The 26,553-nt window shown below is 39.4% G+C and overlaps 1 protein-coding gene across 1 annotated transcript; it reads left to right on the top strand.

Annotated features, from left to right (window-relative positions):
- Window positions 1–295: 295 nt before the first annotated feature.
- Window positions 296–23,813, top strand: LOC140228501 (glutamine-dependent NAD(+) synthetase-like). Its single transcript, XM_072308732.1, has 19 exons — window positions 296–452; window positions 5,346–5,406; window positions 5,796–5,912; window positions 8,838–8,891; window positions 9,925–10,066; window positions 11,773–11,861; window positions 12,558–12,675; window positions 13,719–13,850; window positions 14,472–14,546; window positions 15,323–15,496; window positions 16,079–16,181; window positions 17,042–17,210; window positions 18,560–18,695; window positions 19,134–19,240; window positions 20,000–20,131; window positions 21,435–21,504; window positions 22,222–22,350; window positions 23,012–23,188; window positions 23,370–23,813. Exons 1-19 carry the CDS (start codon window positions 368–370, stop codon window positions 23,811–23,813), a joined length of 2,514 nt encoding a protein of 837 aa, XP_072164833.1. The 5' UTR covers window positions 296–367.
- The last annotated feature ends 2,740 nt before the right edge of the window (window positions 23,814–26,553 follow it).

Genomic DNA, 26,553 nt, shown 5'->3' on the forward strand with positions numbered 1-26,553 from the left:
CGGGGCTGACAACAAAACCACGCCCACTCTTCTCTCACCGCTTACGTATACACATGTACAATTTGCCCCTCGATTGTGGGGCGCCCGCGTTTTGATTACATAATTACAACATCCGCATGGTGGAAACATGTACGTGCGGTGCGGCTGCATGCGGCGACCTGTTGGTATCCGGTAGCGCTAGGTAATACACGTAGTACCCATCCAAAGATCGTACGTACGTTTTTACCGTACTGTACATTGGTAGTACGCTTTCCCACATAGTCTCCAACCTGGCTGGGAGGTTACTAAATACTAGCTTCGTGAAGTCCTGAAACCACACTTTTCGCCTTAACTTTCTACTGATACATCGCTGCCAATCAGATCTGCAATGGGGAGAAAAGTTACCTTAGCGACCTGTACCCTGAATCAATGGGCTATGGATTTCGAAGGGAATGCAAAAAGAATATTGAAGAGTAAGTATTGTTGCGAACAATCCCCTGCTGCAGTAGGCTGCAGTAGTATCGGGTTGCCAGCCCGTTCGTAGCCGGCACTCCTCCGTATGTGTCCCCGCTGGCTGGCGTCGCGGTGCTTTCTCCACAAGCTTTCTCCACAAGCTAGCTGTCCATGCAAATTCGTCCTGCGAAGAAGGTCCAAGCACGTGCACACAGAACATCTTGAGTGCTTTTGCATAATTAGTTTTCAGAAATGAAAAACTTACGAGAGTTTGATAACACTCGGGATTAAACGGGGTATTGGGGGTATAGTCTACATGCATGCCAACAAGATTAGAAGGGAATGAACTGTTTAATTTTACTAGACTCTAGAATATAAAAAAAAGTGGTCACGGTTTCTGCTAAAAAATCACTTTTCCAGCAAATTTTAAAGATGATCCCAATCAGCAATCTCGACAAGTAAGGTATTACCTGAAAGAGCAGAGTTTGCTCCATATTACCCTCAGACAGCATTTCATAATTCGAAGTATTTCTGGAGAAAATCGGCTAAAGAAACATAAACTTCGCTGTTATTCTGAGACGGGTTCGTTATTTGCAATGCTGACGGAGTGTTAAGAGGTTTCGACTATCCGGAATCAATTGGTACGGTTAGTTTTTTGCTGGCTCCATGGGACCATTGTACAAGTGTGCTGAAAGTACCCATATCAGTAGGGACTACTGCTGACCGTTTTGAACAAAGTTGAGACTATAGGCGCAGTCAGACTGGCAAAATATTGAGAAGTTTAAGATTGCGAAGTTTTCGCGATCTTTTGTCGTGCAGTCACACTGGCAGCCAAACTTCTCGATTTTTGGATTGAGAAGTTTGGGTCATCGGTGCGCGCGCACAAGAAAGAAAAGAGAGCGCGCCTTCTGATGGCTAGTGATTGTGACGTAACAATCCGCGCCTGTACATGACAATACACTCGCGCTTCGGAGACACTGTCCGCAAGCATGTGGTGGACTGGTCACGTGACAAAGATCGCGAAGTTTCAGTTTGTCGCGGTCACACTGGCAAAAGATCGAGAAGTTTGGAGGGGGTGGGGGAAAAATCCCTAGTTGATGTGGGAAGTTTTGCGAGAAGTTTTGCGGGAAGTTTCGCTGGAAGTTTGCGGTCACACTGGCAAAACTTCGAGATCTTAAAGATCGTGATCTTAAACTTCTTAATCTTTTGCCAGTCTGACCGCGCCTTATGAGAGTCTTGTCTGCTGTGTACAGTGCAGTACCAGCAAAGACGATGGAGTGCCACGCATGCTGCCCGGCGCTCACCGCTGCGAGGCACTCTGTCATCTTTGGTACCAGAGTGCCCCCGCTTTCTTTGTGATATGAATTTGAAAGAATATTGTGTTGTCTCTCTTGTGTTACATGTGTGTGTGTGTTTGCTTGTAGTAAAGCACATTTTCCTCATTTGATCATTTGTGCATTAAATACACTATTTCATCCAAATCAATCTTGCCGAGTGTATCGTGGACATACAGCTGTATGTGTACTCGAGACTCGACCTCAGCGCAGGTTAACAGGTGCCTGAACATGGATTAGAAATGATGATATTAATTGGATTAATACTAGTAGTTTGGTAGATACTGTATATGCGGTGCATTGCAAGTGGACTGTGATACTTGTGAACTTAACAAGGCACAAAAATTTTGCCTCCCACAACTTTTAATATGCAACTGGACATACATTAATACTGTCTCTATGGGAAATTGCTAAAATTCTTTGTTCAAGAAATGTGAATATTTTTTCTCATTCTATATATATGGTCCTTGGTCAAGAACTCGGCCAGAAGAATTCACAAATAGTCTCTAAAGGGCTTTTTACGCTTGCAAATTTTTGCTTAGTCCCGTACCAACGGTCGGGCTAAGGGGGGGCCTTAGCCCCACCGTTGGTACGGGACTTTCCTTAGTCCGGCACTTTCTGTTTATACTTGTTTTTGCCAAAGTGGGCTAGCCCCACCGATAATCCCGTACTATCTGGCCCTGCAAAATAGCAGGGTTAGCACCGAAATTGCGGTGCCAAGCAAGCGAGTGAAAACAGAAAAAAAAAAAAATCCGGGGCTAAGCGACGGAGACGAAGTCCGACCCCCCACTGACCAATCAGAAACGAGGTAATCAAGTGCTGCTGGTGCATGCATGTACTTACGCAGTGCATAGCGTAATCATGAATATTCATGTGGTTTGGAAAATACGAGGCTAAGAAATACGAGTGTAAAAAGGTCAGTTTTCTCCTTAGCCCAGGACAAGAGCTTAGTACGGGATTTATTGGCGAGTGTAAAAAGCTGAAAAAATTGGTACGGGACTAACGATAGTCCTGGGTCAGAGAAAGTACGGGGTTAAGAAACACAAGTGTAAAAAGGGCTTAACAGGCCCCAATTTGTGAAATATGCTATATACTCGTAAGCTATTTGGCTCATACCATAATATACAATGCATGACAGGAGTAAAGGAGATTCACAAATACTGCCCTTAGATTAGGTACACTGTACTTGTGTTGCCCTGTATTTATTACTTCCCTTGTTTCTCATTGCTTCGTACATTGAAAAGGGCAGATTTCTGGGGGGGGGGGGGGTTCCTGATTTTGCAGCTAACACTTTCTGCAAATCTAATGTCCTATTACAACTCTTTAATGTATAATTTGATGCAAAGGGAAAGGTTACTATGGTAAAACAGATATTTTCCCCTTTGATCATTAACTAGTGCAGGAGGTCTTAATAGTTCCTGAATATCACGCATCATGTAATGATACAGTAGACCTGTTTGCATGCAGTGAATGTTGAGCAAGGACCTGGCAAGCAAATGTTTTGTGAATGTATGCATAGAATATAAAGTTGATGAAATAGCCTACATGTATATGTCAACATAACAGTCGTGGCACAATTACAATGTGCATTGTATATTTAGATGCATGGTGACATGCATGGTGTTGTGTACAATTGTAGATTTTGAGTGAAAAGGCACTGTAAAGCAAGAAATATGATATGCAGCATTCGTATGAGGTTTTGCGAATTGCAACTGGCATCTAAGAAATATAAAAAATGACTGTGGAGGAATGTGTCCATGTCAGATACTGTACTTACAATTTTGTAGATTTTGGTACACCCTGTATGCTTACATGTAGTAATATGTTCTATTGTGGTTCCAGGCAATCATTCAAGAGGTGTGCATTGTCTTTGTAGAGTGAGTTAGCAAGTATAATAATATGGCAGTGAACAGCTGAAAACCTCTAAGTTTTTACTCATAATGGAAAGCTTTCCTAATAAATAATGTTATTTAAGTGAGTCTGTATCAATTTTAAACACAAAACTTTTTAAGTGAAATGTATTCAGATGGTATTAGACAATTAAACCACTACAGACTACACAAGATTTCGGAAATGGTGCTTGGCTTGACGACCTTGTGCACATCACCCAGGGGCCTGGGTAGGACAGCCATACAAGCAAGCCATACAAATCACTTATCATTTAACACACAACTCCTTGTGTGCTGATTGGCCAATGGCCAAATGGCCAGGTTTTCACCTTATATCTCTTCTTTGTTGGACATTGTATGCATGCCATTTAATAGTTTTTCACATTCATGTACTATGTAGATTACTGCCAACTAGCAATTTTTTCTTTTGTCTATTTTTTTTTTCAAAGAGTGCAGTATGTGTGCAGTTACATGTTTGAGTGTGTGCAATGCATTGATACAAAAAAGTGAATGCAGGTGGAGTAAGAAAAAAAAAGACAAAAGAAAGGGTAAAGGGCTAATTTTCACTTCCTTATGACACAATGCATTCTCCCATTGCACCGACATTCGATAATTAGTCTTTTGAGCCTTCAAGGAAGTACACTGTAGTGACCCACAAGGAAAACAAAGAACACCAAAATCACTCATTCTCAGCAGCTTTGCTATTTATTAACAATTTTCACAGTTGTACACCATGTCTTACCCCACATGAGTACAATTGTAGGTGCTCATGGAAATAGTACATGTGTGCCTTACCTGTACGGCTATGTATTGAGCAAAGTTCTACTGGACATGTAGTGTGCGTTGTTTCTTTTTCATCCCTGATGAGGGCATAATGTCAAAATTTATATTGTCATCGAGCAGAAAGCTCAATCCTGCTGAAAACAGCAAAGATTAAATATCATATTGCAATTACATACCACAATGTATTTTCTGATAGTGTGGTGTTCCAATTCCATGAAATTTTCTACATTTTAAAGCATAATAAGTGATGCTCCATTCTGTTGCAGGATTATAAGCATTGAAAATGTTGGCGAATCATGAAATATGTCAAATGAGCATTAAAAATACAAACAGTAGGTTTGTTGATCATGTGACTCTGGTCTAATCTTAAGCAATCCTTTTAGCCCTTAATAATAAGATTCATCTCATTGACCCTTTTTTTTTCTTTTGTAGAAGTAACTCAATTACTTATGGACAACTTTCTCTTGTAGAGACCTCAGCTCAAATAGAATTACCAGTGCAACATGTCAGTGGAAAAAGTGATTGTTGGAGTATAATCTGAACCCATTCATATTGTAGCTTCTAACATCCCTATTCATACATTTTGTATAGGGCTGACCGGCATTCCTTTCAAGGCACTTACGCGTAGTATAGAAACAGTGACAGCTATTTATTTGTTAACCTTGATGTCTGCAGCAAACCCAACAAATGGCATATTAACCTGTTGAGGACAGGCTGATTTTGCTACAACACGCATTTCCCATAGGCGCTTGGCTGGGTATACTCGGGACTCGTCCTCAACGAGTTTTAAACAATAGGTTATAGGTACAGAGTGTACTGCACTGGATCATTGTCTGCACGAGTGTTTCTCACTGCTAGAGAGATACGTGAAAGCTCTAACGCTTAACTTGTTTTGAAACTCTTTCAGGCATTGAGGTCGCCAAGCAGAAAGGTGCAAGATACAGGCTGGGGCCGGAACTGGAAATTCCGTAAGTCAATCTCCTTTCGTGAGAAAACAAAATTAGGGTAAAACTGTTCAATCTTATTGATGAAGAAGTGTGTAGAAACAGTGTCTCTTGATGCAACATGTTTCTATGATTTTTCAGCACTTTGAGGCTGCCAGAGTTTTGCAAAGAAAGTTCTGGAAGCATTTTCTCTTGACTTTAAGTGATTTTGGGAAGGCATTTACCAATCTTAGAGTAACCGGTTCCCATATAATGATATCACATCATTCATGTGAAGTACTATGTACAAAATGAGTTTGTTGAACATAATGAAATGCATGTGATTTTGTATCATTGTATGATGATAATGATGATGATGATCTGAATTGTTTTTGATGTGACTCATCAAACTGTCATGATTCTGTTTCACACAGGGGCTATGGCTGCAATGACCATTTCTTTGAGTCGGATACTTGTCTCCATTCCTGGCAAGTGTTGGCCCAGCTGCTGGAGGCCCCTGAGACCAAAGATATCATGTGTGATGTTGGAATGTAAGTTTGCAGACAACCATTCTTAGGAGTAGGCATACATTGGGACATTTTTTTAATGTTTTATTTTATTTATTTATTTTATTTAATTTAATTTTATTTATTTATTTATTTATTTATTTATTTATTTTTTTTTTTTTTTTTTGGGGGGGGGGTTGTTGCATAAGTTTCCTTTTAACAATCCTGTTAGTTAAAAACTTTGTATTCTGTTCTGTTGAGAAATTCTGTGCCGGATAGCTTGACTGTTAATCTATCTACAATAGCTTGTCTTGCTTTTTATATTTGCATTTTGGCCCCCCCTTGACGTTTCGCGTGATTATTCCGCAACGCGTGATGCTCTCGCCGCGACATTTTATGACTTTTTTCTTTCAAGTATCGTGCAACTTTTGAGACCAAATTTGTCACTCCGGGCATACCGTTTTGAAGCCACACCCCTTTGAAAAAAATTTGTTGACCCAAAAATTGCTCAAAAACATGATTTTGTGTACAAATCCAATGTAAATTGTGTTTTTGCAATTAATTCATATAAAAATAAATATTTTTACTTTCAGTGGCTGATAATGATTTATTTTAGCCTGATTATGCTTTAAAATGTTTCTGCAACAAATTTTGACGAAAAAAAACAAAAACAAAAATTAAAAAACAAAGAAGTACATAAGAAATTCAATAAACAATAAAATACATAAGAAATAATTATGAAGCCGAATTTTTGCTTCAATATTATTGTTGAGGATATTTAAAAGAATATGTTCACCAAAAATTAGAAGTCTTGGAGCTTTATTTTTTTTATTTATAGGCCAAAAATATGTTTGCATAAATTAGCATAAATTAATTAATATAAAATACATAAATTAAAATTTGAAAAATCTAACTATACAGTCTTGTAGATTACATTAGCCTCTACCTTGGTGCAAATTTTCGCGAGGATCGCGCGATCCACAACCGAGATCTGGGGGGGGGGGGGGGGCCAAAAAAAGGCCCCCCTCTCCGGTGGTTTCAAGTCCCTCAAAAAACCCGATGGGATTAGGGTTTAAGGGGATGGTTAGTAACTGATCAGTGGGAATCAGTGGGAATGCTGGGGGATGATTGTTCCAATCCTTGTGGGATTCACTTAAGAGTACATCATATATCTACTGTTGTGTGAAAATTATTTGCTTCAGAATGGTCTCATATTCAAGTAATGTGCAGTTTATACGTGTACGATCGCCCCATCACAGTACAGGCATGCTAACCTGGAAACATAAACTGCACATCACTTGAATATGAGACCATTCTGAAGCAAATAATTTTCACACAACAATAGATATATAATGTAAGACTCATGAATGAATCCCACAAGGATTGGAACAATCATCCCCCAGCATTCCCACTGATCAGTTACTAGCCATCCCCTTTAAGCAAACAGGTGAGATATCTTCTGTAATGCCTGTAAAGGAGTTAGTTTTCAGTACCGCTAACATTTGTGTCTTTATTGAAATTCATGAAATTCTTCCGTTGAGATGTTTTCATTGCAACTGATTGACAAATTGCCCTACATTGACGTAAACAAGCACTGAATTGATCAGTGTTTTATTAGTACCCATGATAAAAAATCATGGACGTACATAATCGAGCAGGATTCGATTCTACGACCTCCTGATCACCGGACAGGCGTCAGATGACCGGTGATCAGGAGGTCGTAGGTTCGAATCCTGCTCGAGTATGTACGCCCATGATTTTTTATCATGGCTACTAATAAAACACTGATCAATTCAGTGCTTATTTTTGTCGTTGTTCAGAAAATACTGTGTGGCAGTCTGTGCCTGGTCTGCTAAGTCTGTGTGATTGTCTTACTCATTCTCAAAAGAACAGAAAAGAAAAGAAAAGAAAAGAAAGATAAAAAAGACCAGGAAGCTAGGATTAGTTGTCATGTGTTTGTCACAGTGTGTGTGTGTGTGTATGTACAATACAATGGAGGAACACGTAATCTTTGTTTGATGTTGTTGTTCCAAAAGTTGTGCTTAATCAGGAAGGCATTAATAAAGGGTCTGCTCCAAAATGCAACAAAACGTACAAAGTTCTGTTGAATTCACAATGTCGACATGAAGAGAAAATTGACTTGCTGTGATGTATGTTCTGTAGAGAGAGAGGAGGTTGTATTTATCAATACAATTTGGGAGCCAGATTGTCAGAAAGGGGGGGGGGGGGTGGGGTGGGGAGGGGCGGTGTAGAGATTTGTTAGGGATGGGCAGATGGTTTGGGAAAGTGTGCATGTCTCCCTGCTCGCTAGAGCGATTTCCTGGCACAGCATTTGATGCAGTGTCTCTTTGTGTACATGGATATACCAGTAGTCAAAACATTATGTTGCACTTGTTATCACATTATAAATGTTGGTCTTGTTTGTGAAACCTTAGCTTTCAAGTGCCTTTAAAGTACACAGAGATACGGTAAGGGGTACATCCCAAGTAGAAACTGAGTCTGAAAACACATGTAAACCTGTATCTCTCTTGTGCCTTATTTCATTAAATTCTTCCATGATATAAAAAAATATATATATTTAGAAAAATGAGGCATAACCTTGTTGTACTTCTCCACCACCATTGCCAACACTTGGTCTCTTGTAATTATAGCATTTGCCTTGAGAGGGACTTGTTAATGCAAGAAAATTATGGTCAGTCTTTCGTATGTGAAACAAATGCAGCATGTTTTTATTACAATGAGCATATGACACATTGACATAAGAGCAGATACCAACCATTCTCAGATACTGGTACTGATGGATTCTGTCATCAATACAGATTCTGTGCATGAATTTTTTGTGTTGATATGTGATAAGTTCTTGTTTGCTTTGAATTTTATAAAGTGATGTACATGTAAGTGCATGGTGGCTTAACATTTTACTGTTCTTGTTTCCTTTCATTCCTCTTGTTTGTTTGTTTTTCCCCTCAGGCCTGTAATGCACAAGAATGTGCGGTATAACTGCAGAGTTATATTTCTGAACAAGTAAGTGCTCCAAGATTATATTGATTACTGAATGATTTAAAAATGTGTCCATGGAGTACTCTGTCGAAATCCTTTTAAACTTGTTTAGTCCTTGAGGAAATTTGCTGCAAAAAATTACCATCTTGTCATCAGCATATTGGCACCTCTTAATATCACTGCATATCTTTCATTTGAAAAAGATTAGATGACACTGGTTAAGTTCATCAGATTTGTACAAAAAGAGAAAGAGATAATAAATTTCATATTGTTAGAGACACAGGCCTGAACTCTAATCAGCTAAAATTTGTTGCCAATTTAAGGTCCAGGTATAAATTGACCAATTGTTTAAATTTTGAACTGAAACACATGATTATAATAATTATATGTAAATGGCAAGGAGCTCAAATGAAAAAGAATCGTTAACCTGTTAAGGATGAGCTGATTTTGCTGTTACAAGCATTTTCCACTGACACCACCTTCCGAGTATACCTAGGACTTGGCTTCAATGGGTTAATTTTCTGTCACAATATGCTAACAGTAAATAGTTGAAATTGTAATGAAAAGATATTCTAGAGAAACATTGTTGCTCATGTTTGTTTGATTAAAATAATATGTAAAATTGATTTTTAACTCTATTCAAGGTTCTCACATAAAGCTGATTTGAGATAACAATAACCAATTGTGAATATTCATACAGTATATATGTATGCAACCTGCATGACAGAGTATTTATACTCTATTATTAGTATCTTTTGAAAGTTTAACACAGCATTATAGAATATTGTGAAGGTTAAAGGTTTCAGTGGTTTATTTTTTTTTACAAGCTGTGTGGTGATAGCCTGTTTCAGAGCACACATCAACTTCGGAAGCTTTATTCAAAGGACATTTTGCTGTCCATCCAAATCATAATATAAGTGATCAGCTGCTTTCATATCTACCGCATGAAACATGTACTGCTAATTTCAGAACTTCCAGTAGTTTCCAAATTCATTTGACCTAACTACTGTAAATGAGAACTAACGAGTTTTCTGTTTGCCAATTGTGCACCGTGCAGAAAGATCATCCTCATCAAACCCAAGACGGACATGGCTAACAGCGGCAACTACAGGGAGCTGCGATGGTTCCAAGGCTGGGCCAAGCTCAGGACGCTGGAGCAACACTTCCTTCCTCGAATGATTGCTGATATTACAGGACAGGTGGATATCCGGCGGTTTTGATTGATTTAGATTGATTTTGATTTATTCATCAGGGCTATGTCGGGTGGAAAAAATTTGTGGGTGGGTGGAAAAGATTTGGAAAAAATGTTGTGCCTAAAAATTGAGGAAGTGGCAAGTATCGTGGTATGCAACATCTTGTGTACAGAATTTAGTTTGAAGAGAGTCTTTTGAAGGCTTTTTTTCCCCTGAATTTTCCCCCGTTTTTAACTCACCTGAGCCAAAGGCTCAAGTGAGCTATTGCGATCGCTCTTCGTCTGGCGTCCGTCGTGCGTCGTCCGTCGTGCGTCGTTCGTAAACTTTTTACATTTTCATCTTCTTCTTGAGTACTCCTTGACCGATTTTCACCAAACTTGGCAGGTAGCATGCCTAGGGGGATAGGATCTCAATTTGTTCAAGTGGGCACCTTACCCCTCCTGGGGGCCCCCAGAGGGGCCCAAACCCCTCAAAATTAAGGAATCTTAAAAAATCTTCTTCTCTACAACCAGAAGTGATAGAGCTAAGTCAGTACTATGAATTAGTACATTGATGACTGTAGTTTTAAGTTTGTTCATGGCTGAATCAGGGGTGCCCCCCTTGGGACCCAGGGAAGGGGGGTGGGGAGGGGTCCTAATGGGGCCGAAATTGTACATTTTCATCTTTTTCTTGAAAATGGCATCATGAATTTTCACCAAAGTTGGCAGGTAGCATCTCTAGGAGGAAAGAATCTCATTCCCATCAAATGGGTACCATGCCCCACCTGGGGGGCCCCCAGGGGGCCTAAATTTGGACCAAAATTGTAAATTTTCATCTTTTTCTTGAAAACCCTATCACAAATTTTCATCAAACTTGGCAGGTAGCATCCCTAGGGGGATAGAATCTCAATTCTATCAAATGGGCACCATGCTCCACCTGGGGGCCCCAGGGGGTCCCCCCCCCCCAAGGAATCTTGACAGATTTTCTCTGGAACCAGAAGTGATTGAGCTAAGTTGATACAATGAGTCAGTATATCGATGACTGTTGTTTCAAGTTTGTTCATGGGAAAATCAGAGGTGCCCTTCCCCCCCCCCCCACCCCCTTGGGACCCAAGGAAGCGATGGGATTGGGGGGGTCCAAGTGCGGGCCTAAATTTTGATCTTCTTGCTGAAAACAACATAATGGATTTTCACCAAACTTCGCAAGTAGCATTTCCATGAGGATAAGATTTCAAAGTGTTTGAATGGGCACCATGCTTTCCTTGGGGGCCCCAGGGCATCTAAACCTCCTAAATTAATGAATATTCAGTAATATTTTCTCTAGTCTGTTTTTTCCCCATGCTGCATAATCCAACATTCTATAAAGTACAGTGTACTTGGTAGGTATTTTTACCAGTGTGATGGAATATGAAAATGGACACCATGCCCCCTTTCTAAAAGTTACCCCCACCGTAAGTTTCCAATGTTCTTAGGTAAGAGTCTGCAAGAATGCATGGAAGGTGAACTTGCGATACTCAGGTGAGCGCGTGACCCCTGGGTCTCTTGTTTTTCTTCTGGATCCATTTGCAGTGAATACAAGTTTACTGCAATGTGAACCAAAATTCCAGACAGGATTGATATCTGCTGGGAACAAAATCTATTGTGCAGTAACTCTTTGGTGATACTTTGTCTACTGAAATCTTCAACGAGTGAAGGTCACTCTTGTGCCTTTTCTTATCTTTGTTGTTGTTGCAGACAACTGTGCCAATCGGCGATGCTGTCATAGCAACCAGGGACACATGCATTGGAGCTGAAGTGTGTGAAGGACTATGGACTGCCAACAGGTAATAATTAATGTCTTTCTTTGAAAAGGTAGAACTTGTTTGGACTTATCTAAGTTACTCATGGTTAAGTTATTATTTCCACATGATTGTATTGATTAGGATCAGATTTCATTTCGCCACTAAGTCTTGCATGTTATCAATTCCGACATCACATCAACTGCTGTAGCTATTAACATGTATCAATGCAGTGTCTAAGAATAGTTAGGATAATCTGATATGAACATTTAGAATGAAGTTACAAATATACCTGATACACATTACAATATCATACATGGCAGAGTAGACAACTGTGGTTTGAAAAAAAACCTTGGCAATGTTGGAGTAAAACCTTGCATTGACATCTAAAATGAAAATTTCCTGGTATTGTAGAAATGTCAGAATTAAATCTTACAGGAATGCTAGATTGAAGTCTTGGGATGAAGTCATGAAGAGGTTGACTCCTGTATTTCCATGTTTAATAAGGATTCCTGGAGCCTGTTGCATACAACATTTTACCTGAGAAAAAACTCTAGTAAGAACTGAAGACTATGATTCTATCATTTACTTTGATACAGAAAAAAAACCACCCAAATAGAATTTTAAAATGCTGGTAAAAAGTTACCTGAGTTTTCTCAGGTAAAAAGTTTGATGCAGTTGACCCCTTGTGTGCAAGGCAAGCACTGTTTTTGTACTGAAATAATGTTTTTCCCCTCTCAGCCCTCATATTGCCATGAGTTTAGACGGGGTGGAGATTGTCACCAATGGGAGTGGTAGTCATCACCAGCTGAGGAAAGGTCACCACCTCGCGGATCTCATCAGAAATGCAACCCTAAAGGTGAGCTGCAAAAGTGAATCACTGGACATTTTGTTTTATCATTCACCTTAACCCATCGAGGACGAGTCCCGAGTATACTCGGGCAGGTGCATATGGGAAATGCGTGTTGTAGCAAAATCACTCCATCTTCAATGGGTTAAGGTTACAATGTTAGGGATTAAAGTGATTATTTCTACATGTGGCTTTGCGTGGTGGGCAGTAGTTATCACCAGGTGGCAAATGGTCAGCATGTACTGTATAAGCTGTTATTTTCGCGTACATCACAGATATTTTCACGAATGAGGAGGTCACAGACATTTTCGCGAGATGTTGTTTTTGCGAACTGACACTGCGCCTATTGTATGAAAAGTACACTATTACCCTAGTGCATGGTGACATTTTTGCGTGTTGTTAAATTCGTGGTTCAACAGGTATTCACAAAATTTGCAAAAATAACAGCTTATACAACAGCAGATTTCATCAGAAATGCAATCTTAAAGGTTAGCTGCAAAAGTGAAATGATGCATGTTTTGTTCAGTTGTTCATCATTGAGCTACAATGTCTGGGAGCTTGGTGGTGATTTTTGTACATGGCTATCCTGGTTGAATAATTTTACACTGCCGAGAGGGACATTGTGAGAGCAAAACACCATGTCAAGGGATGACCACACTGGGCAGGACTTGAACCCAAAACGTGGTGATTACAAATCCAGGGCCTTTGTCTCCTATTTGAGTGTTGATAAGACCATGAGTAACCAAACAATAATCAAACATTTTGTTCAAAAGTCACTCTTTGCTAGGCTTTCTCAGTGCTTCAGAGAGTTGCCTGTAATGTAGTAGACCACCATTGTGGTCTAGCGTCCAGCGCCCCATGTTGCTGAAATGTAAGCGAACAAAATAACCATGGCAGAATAATGGACTAGAGATAAAACGCCAAGTTCGCTGGATTGTTTCACTTTATTGAGTCATCCAAACAGGTAGTCTTTAGGTCTGTTAACTGTCAACACAGATTACACGAACTCTTGCAATGCTTTTTGTTTTTTTTTTATTTTTTTGCATCGACAGTGTGGAGGGATCTACATGTATTCCAACCTGCGAGGCTGTGACGGGGAGAGAGTCTACTACTATGGCAGCTCCATGATTGCCGTCAATGGGGACGTCATGGTGCGAGGGGAAGAGTTTGCTCTGTCAGAAGTGGTGAGTATTAACAGTAATCCTCTTCCTGATTCTTTCTCACACTGTGTACAAGTTTTGCATTTGAATGAAAGAAAAAAGCATGGAAAGAGGGATGCCTTTTTTTGGTCAATGATTAAGGAACAACATCCTAGATCTGTGAATCAGTTTGTAAATGTTGCGCAGGGAAGAAACTTGATGCATATTGAAAGAAATACCTGCTTTTTTGAGAGTTGATTTGAAATGCTCATAAGGCTGCGTCGTCTCTTTTAATTACCAGTTGTACATTATGATGTCAAATTTAACTTTCTTTCAATGGTGTTATTGTGCATGGCTATGAATAATCAATTTCGAGATTAATCAGTGTTTCCCTTACCCGTAAGCTGTGGTTATGATATTGATCTCTCAGACAGCTTACATGTAGGCTCTTACAGACACTCATCTGTCATATACAATAGCAGAAAAGACAGGCGTGACACATGATACATTACCTCTGATAAACTCTTTCCCTAGGCATGCCTGTCAGTTGTCACATAATTTTCTCCATTATGGACCTACTTACACGAGAACATAGGCGTTGATCTTCATATCAAGGTGTACATATTTTAACACACGTTGACAACACAGTTTGTCTGTACTTGACAGGAAGTGACTACAGCGACACTTGACCTGGAAGATGTGAGGTCGTACAGGGCACAGGCTTCCAGTTCATCAATGGCTGTGAGTATGATTGTAACCTTCTTCACGACGTTGCTGTCTTGCTTTAGAAGTTTCTCTTGTCCTGACCCACTGTATTAGCGTATATCCAATTTTGCCATTTGTTTTTCTTTAGGGCATCATACGGTTATGATTTATGATTTTGGAGGAAATACTGTATCCATATTTCTTGAAAGTTGAGACTCGCATTCGTGCTTTGCATGTTTTTGTTCTTTGGGATGGTTTGAAATATAAGATTTTTCCCATTGTTCTTTCTATTGAATAGCTTGGTCTTCTTGGTTCATATGATATTCAGCTTGGTTATTTTTTTTGTTTTTTTTCAGTCATTGCTATACCTTTCAACCAGCAGTATATTACAGCTGTTAATTGTAAAAAGTGTAGCATTTTTTATATGGCAATGTGACACAGGTGGAATTTAATTGATACTTTACTGGAAACAAAAAATGGAAGTATGCATGCACATGCATACAAATGCGAACAACATAATACATGAAATAGCATCCATACTAAAAAAAAAAAAAAAAAATGAAAGAAGTGACTTGCATGAACCTTCTCAGATTTATTTTCTGTATTATTCAGAGTAGAACACGAGAATTTGTTATGCTTTGTCATTGCACGGAGGCATTTTGTAGTAAAACCCAAGATATGGTCATGCAGTGGTATTTCCATGCATGACTCCATGCAGCAATACGTTCCACTACAATTGAATACCCATTCTTCATTAAGTTAAAATGCAACTATCCTTGATGGAGATTAGCTGTGCTATTGTGCCAATACAGGCTACCCGCTCAGAGGCATTCCCGCGAGTTCCAGTCGAGTTCTCCATCTCCAACGACCATGACGCCGTTGTCAACGAGTCCGCACAGCAGCAGTACAGGACGTACACTCCCGAAGAAGAGATAGCCTTTGCTCCAGCCTGCTGGCTCTGGGACTACCTTCGCAAGAGTGCTCAGGTGAGTTCAAGTAGTAACTACTGGTGCGTACAATGATATGAATATCTGTTGAGGGTTTATGTACTACAGCATAAAAAGAAAGTCAATTCTTTTCTATAAAGAAAACAACACATGAATTATGTCCTTTGTTAAATGTCTTTTTTGATATGATATCACAGACAAGGCGGCCTTGACATAGGCCATGAAGAATATGAACCATTCAGCCAGCCTGTAGGGAAAGATGAATGATAAATGACAATGATAGCAAGGGCATGAAGAACACTGTGCAGTAGCTGTCATTGCTTTTAAATATCAAGAGTGTTATATGGTACTTAATGAGCCCAAAAAGTGAAGTGTGAGATGTTCTGCCACCATTCACATGGTGGCAATATTCTTTTTTCTGGGGGGGGGGGGGGGGGGGGGTAAGGGATTTCCTCCCATGAGCTCATGGATGCTTAAAGGAATGTTGGTGATGTTGCAATGATAACTTCGAGCCTGTTAACCCTTTATGTGCCAGGGACTTTGGACAGTGTGTACAATGGTAGTGGGTTTTCTGTTCCAGTCAGCACTCAAAGCACTCAAAGGGTTAATATCTCTTTACAGGGAGGATTCTTTCTACCACTGAGTGGAGGTATAGACAGCTCATCCACAGCCTGTATTGTCCACTCCATGTGTAGACTCGTCTGCCAGGCAGTTACCGAAGGAGGTAAATTTTTCTACATTATAGTTTTATTGTTTTACTAGATAATGTCCCCTTACACCAGCAATAGCGAAACTTTCCTCTTACCAGGAAAGCATTGTGCATATAAGCTTTATTCTGACCTATACAGATATTGTGAAATGCAAAAATCATCTTTGATACCTGAGAATAAAATAGGTGATAATCAGCTTAAGATGCTCGTATCGAATTTGAATATTGTGGGTATTTCCTCTTTCTTCAGTGTTTTTCCTCACTGCCCCTTCCCCCCAAAAAAAGTAAACCACAGATAGGATGTTTGTTTGTTTGTTTGTTTGTTGTTTTTTTTTTTTTTTTGGGGGGGGGGGGGCAGAACGAACAAGAACATTACAAATGTAATATTGTAGAAGAAATCCTTGTTTTCTATTCTATTTTCTTCTACGTTTATGTGTACACCGAGTGTCAACGTATCGAGTCTGCGATGTATTTTCCCTGATTTTTTCCAGCATAGAAATCAGGAAATTTTCTTTCCCCAAGCGTTGTAAGTAATTCATCCAATATTTGTCCGCAATAGTGGCACCCGTAGGTATTGCCATTGGAATGAATGTTTCTACAATCTACAGCTGAATGATAGGAGGATTTATAGGTTTTTTACAGGGGTCAAATTTATGCATTGTCAATTACAGTACTAGTATATTTTTCAGAATCAAAATAATCATAGAAATATTCCAATTAGTCTCAAAAGTGAAGAAATGTGTAGTCCCATATTGAAGAAGTATTGGTTCAAAGTTGTCTTGGATACACTGCAGTGGGTCAGTCAAGGGCCTGTCCGATACCTGTAGGTCCTGATCACTATCATGCTTTTCTCTCTGTGGAATGTGATATAATAGAGGAGACAGTGTTAGCTGATGTGAGGAAACTTGTGCGTGATTCCGAGTACATTCCAACCGAACCTCGTGAGCTGTGTAGCCGCCTGTTGGTGACATGCTACATGGGTACAGTCAACTCATCGGAGGACACACTGAAAAGGGCTGAGGAACTCGCCGATCAGATTGGAAGGTGAGATGAGCAACTTGTTTAGGCTTTTCTATTAAGGTTTTGTAGGCATGCATAGGCTTATGTAGACTTGTGTGGGCTGCTGTAGTCTTGTGTAGTCTTGTGTAGACTTAGTGTAGGTTTGTCTATGGTTGTGTAGGGTTTTGTTGGCCTATGTACAAAAATATGTAGGCTTCTGTAGGCATCTATTGGCTTTTGTAGGCTCTTAAAGGTAGGGAATCCCATTCGCATGCCTTAAATGAAGAGTTGTATAAATACAGTGGTATGTTGAAGAGAGTATCATTTTAGAAACTTCCATAAAGTATTGAAAGTGGAAGGTAACATTTAGTACATTTTTATTGACCGTTAGATTTTGAATTGAATTTTTTTTGGGGCTCACCGTAAATTCCAGTACATTACTAGGCTACCTTTGCAGACCCATGCACTGCATGTGTGTCCATCATGTATATTTTGTGAAGAAAGTTCATCAAAACTTACAAACATTTCTACATACATTCTTGCCACACACTCTATATGTTATTACATCAGCTCTTATACTTTTAGATTTGTGTTTATAGATTAAAAAAAAAAAAATACAGAAGACTGCAACAAAAAGGCTTAAGTGTGGCTGACACACAGAACTACTGAGTAGTTGAGTTTTGTGCATTATTCAAATTGTAGATGACTGTTGACTTCCAAATTTCTTAGCAGTGGCCTAAATAAGTCCCCTGAGGTTCATATTTAATGTTTTGCTGAATTTTGGGAGGTCTGTAAAAGGTATCCCCTACCTTTAAGTTTTATGTAGGCATGTGCAGGTTTGTCTTTGGGTCTGTAGGCTTGTGAAGACTTGTTTAGATTTGGTGTAGGTATGTTTAAGTTTTTTTAATGTCACGTAGGTTTTTGCATGCTTGTGCAGGCTTGTTGTAGGATTGTGTAGGATTGTGAAAACTTGAGAGGTTTTGCATAAGATTATGCAGGCATATATGTGAGTCACATGTGTACACACGTTTATAGATCTAACATGAGATTTAAGGTTGATGTTCTGTAAACAATTGCTAATCAACTGCGACCAGTTGCCTTTCAAGCTTGACCAATCTAAGTGAATGTTTAGCACATTGAATCCACGTGATCAGCAGTCTTTTGCTGACCAGATTTTGGGTTGTGTGGCCCAGATAAGATGGTGAAATGAGTCCAGTTGAGGGAACTCAGATACACTTTACCCTTGTTTTCCTCTCAGATGCCTGATCAGTCGTTGCATATGGTCATTTTTTGAAGGAATGCTTTCAAAAAGCACCATTGATAAGATGACAAAATTCAATAGACCTTTATCTTTGATTGTATTAATCTTTGTCCGTGTTTTCACTCTTGTCCAGTCACCACGTGTCGGTCAAAGTGGATGAAGCTGTGAAGGCAGCGGTCAACATCTTCGAAGAGGCGACGGGCAAGCATCCCCAGTTCAAGGTGAACGGCGGCTCACAGAGAGAGAATCTTGCCCTCCAGAATATCCAGGTGAGTCTAGTGGCATCCTGTCCAGTGGAATATTTAGAAACTAGACAAGTGAGATCATGGTGGAACAAGTGGACCACATTTGAAATGAGTACTCTCATTTGTCATCAGATAAATACTACATGTCTGTTGTCCGCATAAGTGCATGCTCACGTTTGATATTTTGTCATAAAGCCATTGGTCGTATGGAACCTTGTCAGGGTGTTTAGGTGCTTCCTTTGCAGCCAAATGAAAATACAAATTGTAAGTCCACACAAATTTTCACATACATTCATTTCAATTTAATTCAATTCAATTCAATTCAGTTCAGTTCAGTTCAGTTCAGTTCAGTTCAGTTCAGTTCAGTTCAGTTCAGTTCAGTTCAGTTCAGTTCGTTTCGTTTTGTTTTGTTTCATTTATGATATTGATATACATGTCACATTCATTTCTCTCTACATTAAGGCAAGAACCAGGATGGTGCTGTCTTACCTCTTTGCACAACTTGGTTTGTGGAGTCAGGACAGACCAGGAGGGCTGCTTGTTCTCGGAACAGCCAACGTGGATGAGAGGTAAATAAAGCTGCTATGAAGTCTTCCTGATTCTGCCAGAGGCTCCTTGAAAACTTGAGATATCTCTCTTTATGTTCTGACAAAAGAATGTAATAGCCTCCATAACTTGGAGATTGTTTTAGTCTATTGTGATGCATGAAACATACAAATGTCTCTGTGATTGCTCTTTGGAATCTCTGTGATTTTGATGTGGGAATGTTTGCATCACTTGGTAAATAGTATAGGCACTCCGGTTTATCCTATTGCAGTTGGAATGCAACATAGCAATGTAGTGTCATGGGTTGTATTGCTTCAGACAAAGAAATTTTGCTCTTTATTTATTAGGTAAAGGCAATGAAAGAAAAGGAAAGAAAACAGTTTAAATTTTAGCAAAAGTGGGTGAATGTCTGCAAAGTTATTCAGTGTTTGTGAATCATCAAACATAGTATGCTTTTAGACATGTTACATTTCTTCACGAGGTCACGTGATTGTCTGAACATTGCATATGCCAAATTTCTTGTATAGGAAGCACACAATTTCATCCAGAACTTTGAAATTTCATAATTTTTGGTCTTTTGAAGAGATCGTCTAATTTTCTGTAAATGTCATCACTGTGTGCTTCCAAAAGTACTGCAGTCACTGAGGCCACATATAAATGTGGGGTAAATTCCCCTTTAACATGACAGAGTGCAGTCATATGCAAGGTCACTTTCTTGGAGACACCCCTGCTCCTATCTGCTGGCTATCTATCTATCTTGGACTTTTCTATGTCCACACTAGCCTCCGAGGATACTTCACCAAATACGACTGCTCCAGCGCCGACATCAACCCCATTGGAGGCATCTCAAAGACCGATCTGAGGCGCTTCATAAACTACGCCATGGTGGAATTCAATCTGCCCGCCTTGCGAGGGTGAGAATGGTTATGTTCTTATTTTTCTTTTCAACCATTTCATGCTTCTTTTATTTATTACCTCCTCAAAGGAAGGAGGTATGTTTTCGTCACCGTTGGTTTGTTTGTTTGTTTATTTGTTTGTGTGTCTGTTTGCAAAATAATTCAAAAAGTAGTGAACGGATTTGAATGAAACTTGAAGGAAAAGTCAGTTATGACAAAAGAAACAGATGGTTAAATTTAGGTAGTGATTCTGGAATTTTTATGGATTTTTGAAGGATTTTATATCTTTTGGCATATAGGGTCGATGAACTTGGGAGTTCAAGTTGCCCGTACTGGAGGTTTACATACATGCACTAAAGCGCGTCCTCTACTTGGGCAAGGTGCTGCACAGCTGGAAGCTGATGACATAAACAAAAGGCTACTATTTTGGGAAATTGTGTGCTTGTATGGGTGGAAATAAGCTGCTGGCTTTGCAGAGGTCTACACTTTTTAAGTACTTTTTCAAAATTTCTTTGGAAGTCAGAGAAGGCCAGGGTAATAATTGGAGATGGAAAACTCAACACAAGAGACAGAGGAAGAAAATTTGCCAGAATTTACATTCTTTTAAGCAGCATTGTATATCATATCATGCTTAATGTCATTCCCTATGCAACCAAGCCATTTATAAGCTAATCAAGAGGGGCAGTGGTATGGCCCAGTCAGTAGCATGTTTGCCTTCTGATCCAAGGGTATTGGGTTCGATTCCTGAGTCTCACCGAGCAATGTTGTGTGTAAGCATTCCGTCCCCTCTACTGAGAGGCAAAAAACTCTGTCCCTCGGATTAGACATTAAATGGAGGTCTCATGTGTGAGTTAGGCACGACTCATGCACATAAAAGGTCCCACTTCATTCATTCATTGTAAATAAGAGAAGGGTGCCAACTCAGTGAATTGGTCCCCCTACTCACCTACACAAGAAAACGGGTAGTGAATTTGTTGTGATTGAAGTGTAGAGCAGAGTGACACTGAGATAAAATGAAATGGGCAAAGAAATACACATTTTCACACAGTGCACCACACCCATGTACACAGACACACACACTCGCACACACAATACAACAGAAACACATACAAATAACTCAAAACATGAAACTCGCCTGCGAGCAGCTGTTGGTAGTCCAGGGCCCTGTTTTATCGAAAGATATAATCGATTATAAATTCCCTTACTACACTGGCTGCCATAGACTTATGATGATAAAAATCAACTACATAATCAATTATAACTCTTCATAAAACAGGGCCCAGGAATATAACAGTAAATATCATATCATTGTTCTATCTAGAATAATGGATGCTCCTCCCACTGCTGAGTTGGAACCGCTAGAGTCCGGCAAGATTGCTCAAACTGACGAGGTGAGTTTGGTCAAATCCTTGATGTACAGTGTATCTTGTTGAGCCTTCAATGCCCCTACAGGCTGTAGGTGATAACATGGATTTTTGCCTGTCTTGATATACATGAACTTTGCTTTCTTCTGTGAAAAGGCTTGCAAATGTATTTGCATCTGAACAGAGTTTGGACTTTCTGTTGTGGTGTGAGCTATTTTTAGTTTCCAAACCCAATATTTGACTACTGTTAACGTAGGAGTATTCAGATAACTATTTTTGTGAGATAGTTTTCATTCTTCTTCTTCAGATACATCACATTACTGATGAAGTTCATTTAAGTAGATTTTGAAAGTTTTCCTGATTGATTTTGAATGAAGAACGATTCATACAAACTTTGTTTACTTTAAAGATGCAGTTTGCATATTTGTTTTTCTTCTTTTTTTTATTGTGCAATTAGGCTGTTCAGCTTTGTCTATGTTTGTAGTGTATCATTAGTATCATGCTGTAATCTTTTCTTTTTTTTTCTGTGCAAAAGTGGACATTTCACTGAATTACACACTCAGATTCATCCATAATTGCATGTTTCATCACCATGATGCCGTCTATTTCTTTTGTTTTCGTACTGTCATCTTTTCACACTGTATTGAGCTCGCTGTGCATGTAAACTATCCAGAGGCAATGTCTGTATGCCTAGACTCTTGCATTTGTATAATTAATTATGATTTGTTTCTCGGTTGAATGCAGGTTGACATGGGTATGAGTTATTCAGAGTTATCAACGTTCGGACGGCTGCGTAAGGTCAGCCTGTGCGGGCCATACAGCATGTACATGAAGCTTGTGAATGAATGGAAGGACAAGTGTTCTCCATTAGAGGTAAATTCCCCCCCCCCCCCAAAAAAAAAAAAAAAAAAAAATAGATAGATAGATAGATAGATAGATAGATAGATGAATAAATGAATGACTTGATTAATAAACTAATAAATGAATGAATAAATGAGGTGAAAGCATTTTTTTAAATACAGTCAAGGAAACAAATTTTGAACAGTTTCTATTTCGTACATTACATTGCCAAAACTGATTTCTCCGGCATTGGTACAGCTGGTTTTCAGAACTAGAAAAAAAGCATAAAGGACTATGTTATATATGTTTCTTATATAAAAATGTAGCATTGCATGATAGAAATACTCAAATTATTTTAATCATTACACTCCCTGATGTGTTCAGTGGTTAGACAACTTCCTGTATGCTTTGTATAAAACTGTTTTTGAAATGGAATTCTATTCTCATGTAAGCTAAATATTCGCAAGTTTTTTTAACTGTAATTTCTGAATAAGTTGTGAGTTTGCGCATACAAAACTCTTCACCATGTAATTGTGAAAATCTTTATCTCAACCTTGTGGAGGTTGGCAGTTTAAATTTTAAAAGAAAAAAAAATGAACTGTAGATTAAACCAAAAAAATCCTCTTTCTGTAGGCAACTATCTTCTGATGTTCTGTGTCTGTTAGTGAAGACTTTTCTTTATGAAATCTTGCAGGTTGCCGCCAAAGTGAAGCACTTCTTCCGATCGTACTCCATCAACCGACACAAGATGACAACTCTGACCCCGTCTTACCACGCGGAATCCTATAGTCCCGACGACAACCGATTCGACCTGAGACAATTCCTCTACAACCCCTCGTGGCCGTGGCAGTTTCGCTGTATTGACCAAGAGGTGAGAAAGTGGACAATGAGATAAACTGCCTGCCCCATTTTTTGCATAATTTCAGTATATCAAGACTTAATAAACAAAACTCAAACGAGCATTTCATTATACAACTACATGTGACAATAGTTACTACACTGTAATGTTCTTTGCTGTATTGAAACTGTTTTTCCCTTATCCACTCACACAGGCTGAGCGACTCCAGCAAAAGGTTGATGCACAAAACAAGACCAAGGACGATGCGGTCAGCTCGTCCAGCCATGACCGACGCCCTGCTCACCATGTGACCACCATCACAAGCATCGGCAGCCAGCGCACAGTGCAGGACACTACCAAAATCGATGTCGATGACCAGCACCTCGACGCCACTAAGCTGAAGTCAGCAGGCGATGGCGCACCAGTCAACCCGATCGATGACGACGTGAGTGGGTCAGAGGCTGGCGAAGGGTCGGCGGTGGAACGTGGCACTCGGAAGAGGTCAGGCGGAGTCGCACCGGATCCAGACGATACAGGACTGGACATGAGCAGCAGCAAAAGGGCAAAGTCTCTCAACTCAAGTTCCAACAACAGCAACGACTTGGAGACAAGTGTCTTACAGAGCATAGGGTGCCTGGTTCAGGAGAGTGTGAAGTAATAGGTTGTGGAAGAAGCCTAACTTATGTATCATTTCTGTCCTATTAATGTTGTATGCATGTCTGCCAATTGCATGTCGCATTCAGTGTTTGTGAAGTCTTCTATTTGTATGCATGCTGTGGAGTTTTTGATAGATGATGAATGAAACTTTTTTTCCTACTTTATTTGTGATGATCTAGATCATAATTTTGCCCAATCATTGCCATGAGTTGAGTGAGAAGATATTCCCATTCTTAAAATACTTAAAGAATCCTAAAGTCTACTCTAGAGTCATTCTTGACAGGACCGAGAGAGATGCTTGGACTTTATATGCGTATTTGCCTTCTGTCTGTACAGAAGAATAACACACGTAAGACTACGATTGTAAATTTGGACTTACTTTCATTGGCTTAGCTGATTATTTAATTTACGTGCTGTAGACTGAAACTGAGTCGACTGTATGAAGTACTAATGTACTGTGATGCAAGCATTTAAAATCTCTGATCCGAACGTATGAAGCATCACCGTAACTGCAGTCTCTGTTGACTGTGCAGGTGTGCAATGTTTCTTCATAAATTAGTGGGATGGTGGGACTGGCACATGTGGAGAGAATATTAAGAGCTTCTCAGACTGTATTGAGAGTAGTATAAATGTGTTACAGTTGTACCATGGTCATTACAAGTTACCTCTATTTCTAATATGAAAAATGTGATACGTACACACATTATGTAGGAAACATCGCATTCAACTTCGTACGTTGATATTGAATATCATATTAAAAGATACAGAACTTACATGAATTTGTCGAAATTAAAAACTTCAGCTCATTCTAATGTAAAACAATGGGTTGTTTTGTCAAAACAAAATAGCAAGTGATTCTTGGCAATTAAAGGGGAGACAAGCCCCTTAGCCCCTTAGCAACGGGCCAGTACAAGCACACCAAGGAAAGCAAAGCAAAATTAGGGTGAGAATTTTGTGTTGTGTGGGTTATGCTTTCTGCAAGCTCTTGAATAATGTTCACATTTACATGTGCAATATGAGACTACTAGGTCACCTAACTTTTACTAAGTTTCATAGATGTTGAATGATGTCTTGAATTAATTCATCTAACTCTCTTTCTAAATGAAACATTCAGTATTCACTTCTGTATGGCAGTTGAAGATATCATTTTCTTTTGAACTTAAACAAAGTAGATTTCTATCAGTTGGAAATGTTTATGTAAATATTTGCAATCATTTGGTATTTTAGATATGATGCATTTAAAAGAAGAATACAGTTTGCTCTGTGATTGTTGAATTTTCATACTTGCTGTACATACTGTACTAACATTTGTAGCCGTGTACTTATACTGCGTAGTGGAGTATTTGAAACCCATGCTTTGAGTGTTTCAAGTGGGAAGGATTTAAATTGAAGGATATTTGTGGTTACCATGGAGACACAATTTACACTGCCTTGCCCAGGGAGAGGAGTTGAGTAAATACTCATAAGAGGGGCGACATCGCAAAGGGGGTGATTGGAGGCCAATCGTCACAACAATGAACTACAGTGTATAGCTCTGCCATTGATTTATTCAGACTGCCATGTTTAACACTCTACCCTTACACCTTACACTTCGGTGTAGTGTGTAATATGCTAGACTCGGGAACATGCCAAGTTTTGAATTCTTCCCGTTGTGAAACATCCTGGCTTTTGCAAGGTGGTTTAATGCCTAACAAAGTCTCTCTTTGCCCATGTGTACAAGTGGATACTTCGCAATGCTGGGTTAATGATAATGGCGATGCCCCCTGAAAGAAAAGTGCAGAAACTTAAAAAGGCTACTACAGTAAGATCATCATACTACAGTGCGACCTCGATTATCCGGCCTCCTTTTATCCGGAAATGTCTATTATCCGGATGCGTTCACGCAGTGAAGGACATTTTTTTTCATCCAAAAATTGAGAAAAAACAGTGACTTTAACATCTTTTCGTGGATCTATTTCACTAATTTCATAAGATGTGCATGATACATATCTCAATATCTAATGAGGTAAAACATGTATGATTTTTACATAAAGATATACTTTATTTTTGTGAAGAAGTTACTACAATTTTGCGCAGGCTAGCATAGATTACACCACTGTTGCGGGGTACGCTACCTGCCTAGCTGCCAGTGCACTGGGACGGCAGCTTGGGCGGCAGCTATATACATTAACCCGTTGAGGACGAGTCCCGAGTATACTCGGGCAGGTGTCTATGGGAAATGCGTGTTGTAGCAAAATCAAACCGTCCTCAACGGGTTAATATTGAGTCTCCCATGTCCGGCCAATTTGCTTATCCCGATGAGCGCCGGTCCCGACATGGCCAGATAATCGAGGTCGAACTGTATGTCATTCTCTGTTGTTCCAATGTCAGACTTCATGAAGAAATACCCAAATGCGCACGCGTGACTACTTTGAAGAAGTACCAAATTCGCATGCTGTGACTCCTATATCTATACTGAAATGTTCATGTTGTATGAGGTTATAGTGTAGCATAAAGAGTAAATGTGTGTGATAACCTGCTTGTAGGTTAACCAAAGACTTTGTGTTTGCAAAATGTGGTGCTGTAGAAACTGTACAAGGTCATTGTGTAATGTAGCAGCAGTAGTTCAGGTAGAAAGTTGTCCAGAATTGAATGAAAGTTTTTACGGTATAAGCAGACAAATTAAACAAAGCAGAAAATGGACTTGATAGAGACAATCAAATTCAAGGCCAGTACATTCCACACTTTTCAAATGTGAACTA

The sequence above is a fragment of the Diadema setosum genome, chromosome 5 (assembly GCF_964275005.1).
Source record: "Diadema setosum chromosome 5, eeDiaSeto1, whole genome shotgun sequence".
NCBI classification, from domain to species: domain Eukaryota; kingdom Metazoa; phylum Echinodermata; class Echinoidea; order Diadematoida; family Diadematidae; genus Diadema; species Diadema setosum.

Bases quoted from the DNA above. Each gene is read 5' to 3' on its own strand.
- LOC140228501 (XM_072308732.1), top strand. From the start codon at position 368: ATGGGGAGAAAAGTTACCTTAGCGACCTGTACCCTGAATCAATGGGCT. The intron at 5,913-8,837 runs GTAAGTTTGCAG...TTTTCCCCTCAG, and splicing joins ATCATGTGTGATGTTGGAAT to GCCTGTAATGCACAAGAATG. The intron at 8,892-9,924 runs GTAAGTGCTCCA...TGCACCGTGCAG, and splicing joins AGAGTTATATTTCTGAACAA to AAAGATCATCCTCATCAAAC.